Source organism: Lactuca virosa, chromosome 7, assembly GCF_052849685.1.
Source record: "Lactuca virosa cultivar CGN04683 chromosome 7, Lactuca_virosa_CGN04683_v6, whole genome shotgun sequence".
Lineage (NCBI taxonomy): Eukaryota > Viridiplantae > Streptophyta > Magnoliopsida > Asterales > Asteraceae > Lactuca > Lactuca virosa.
In genome coordinates, this window is record NC_136432.1 from 4,534,972 (window position 1) to 4,537,432 (window position 2,461).

Here is a 2,461-nt window from a genome sequence, read left to right on the forward strand (position 1 = left end):
ATCACATTAAATCACACACCACTACACTCGTTCTTCGGCTTTCTCAACTCTCGGTGACCAAGAACGAAAAAAAACTAGGGTTCAAACTTGTTTTCTCTAATCGAAGTCAGTGAGCAGCCAACCAACCGACAATGTCAACCTCATAACCAAACCCTAATGAACTGTATTCTATAGTGGATCTCAACTTCAAATGTGTTTTCTTCGAAATCCTTTCTTGTATAAACATGGTATCAAATTCACATTCAATGATCACAATTTTTCTGGAATGACATACTCTGAGTGTATCACCTTTCTCGAATGGTCCATGCAAGAAAGTATAAAGAAGTTATACTAATGTGAGCCAGGTAAGCCCTTAGTATCTGGGATAACTGCTATTGTTAATGAATGAGACTATATTGGTTTCATTTTTGATGCTTATGGGACCGACAATATAATTTCCCTCTATGTGGACCACGATGGTCAAGGAATAGAGGATTGGTTTGGTTCTGACATAGAAGAAGAAGATGGTGATGATTCATGCATTGATGGTGGTGAAATGAAGATGAAATTGATAACCTTAGAGATGCGGAGGTGGACTTTAATGAGGATACAATAACTATGAACATAACAAGGGGCAATGAGTTTCTGACTAGATTATGTGGTGAAGAGGAAGAGGGAAATGATAACGACATAGGTGATGATGATGATGGGGGTGAAGAGGAGGCAAATGTAACTCAACAACATTACATTTTTAATGAGTCAATACCATGGAAAAAACAGTAACCAATACTTGGTATGAGATTCAAAGATCTAACTCAATTAAATCTATGTTATGCAACTATGTTGTTGCTAATGGGTGCCAACTTTGCTTTGAGAAACTGATAGGAAAAGATTGTTGGTTGCACATTTAGGTTGTGGGAATCTTGGATGAGTGATGAAGCAAGCTTCCAAATCAAGTCTTTAAAGCCAGATCACAAATGTGCAAGGAACTACAAGTTAGGGTCAATGATCACTTATGCTTGGATAGGGAGTCATTATATAAGAGAGTTCTTATTTAAAAAAAAGATGAGTGTTAGAAAGCTTGGAACAGTAGTGTCACAGAAGTTTGGTAATCATCTAAGTGTTGGTCAATGTAAGAGAGCTAAGAAATTTGCATTACAGTTAATATGCAGAAGACATTAGAAGATCAAATCCAGGTAGTACTATGAAGCTAGATGTGAATTGTATGCCATATGGGAAGAACTACTTTAGTAAGTTCTATATTTTCTTTGACGAATTGAAGAAGGGGTGGAAAGAGGGATGTAGGAACATAATAGGTTTAGATGGTTGTTTCCTTAAAGGGATATGTAAAGGGGAGTTGTTATGTGTTGTTAGAAGGGATGCAAACAATGCGATTTATCCCATTGAATGGGAAGTAGTTTGTGTGGAGAATAAGGAAAATTGGAAGTGGTTTTTGGATCTACTGATTGATGACTTAGGACTTAATTTAGGATATGGATACAGTGTAATATCTAATCAACACAAGGTAATTTACTTCTTTGTACTTCCTTTCCCTTTTTACTTGTATACTCATTTAATTTCTACTTATTGATAACAAGGTAAATTAGATATTTACCTTATCTACTCATTGATAATAGGGTATGAATGAAGCTGTCAAATAACTCCTTCCATATGTAGAGCACATGTGGTGTGTTAAACATATTAGCTAAAACTTGAGAAAAAGGTATAGTGGTGGCCAATATGAAAGCATGTTCTGGAAGGATTCTAAGGCAACAAATGAGGTAGATTTTAAGGCTGTCATGAAAGAAATTGAAGTTCTAGACCCAAGTGCTCATAAGTATCTGATGGACAAAGACCCCAAAACATGGTCAAGAGCCTTTTTCAAACCAGGAGGATGTTGTGATGCTGTGAAGAATGGAATGTCAGAAAGCTTCAATAATGTAATAGTTGATGCTAGGAAGAAGCCAATTATCACCATGTTGGAGGATTTGAGGTTGTATATGATGGAGACGGTGTTCAACATGAAAGCCAATGGCCAATAATAGGGCAATCAAATTTGTCCAACAATTAGAGAGTTATTGAATGAGGTTAAGAAATTCCAAATATATTACCAAGTATTACCTAGTGGGTTAAATCAGTTTGAAGTTAGAGGAATTAGAGATACTTATGAGGTAGATCTTGAAAGGAAAACTTGTTCATGCAGGTTAGGAAAACTTAATGAAATTGGTTGTGGCCATTTTGTTGCAATCATTAGTTATCTTAATAGGGATGTAGAGTCATGTGTGAACAAAATGTTTAGTACCATCACTTACATGAAGGCATACAAGTTCAGGATAGAACCTATGAATAGAAGTAATTTTTGGCCATCAAGTGTGTACACACCACCTTTACCTCCTGTTCATAGAGTTATATCTGGGAGACCTGCAACTAAAAGGAAAAGGGATGCAACAGAAAACCAGTTAATGAACAAACCAAAGAAGAG

General features: G+C 36.1%; 1 protein-coding gene across 1 annotated transcript; it reads left to right on the top strand.

The window, feature by feature from the left end:
- The first annotated feature begins 597 nt into the window (after positions 1-597).
- LOC145126341 (uncharacterized) lies at positions 598-2,021 on the top strand. Its single transcript, XM_079061725.1, has 4 exons — positions 598-758; positions 891-1,087; positions 1,152-1,504; positions 1,740-2,021. The coding sequence occupies exons 1-4, from the start codon at positions 598-600 to the stop codon at positions 2,019-2,021; spliced, it is 993 nt and encodes a 330-aa protein (XP_078917851.1).
- The last annotated feature ends 440 nt before the right edge of the window (positions 2,022-2,461 follow it).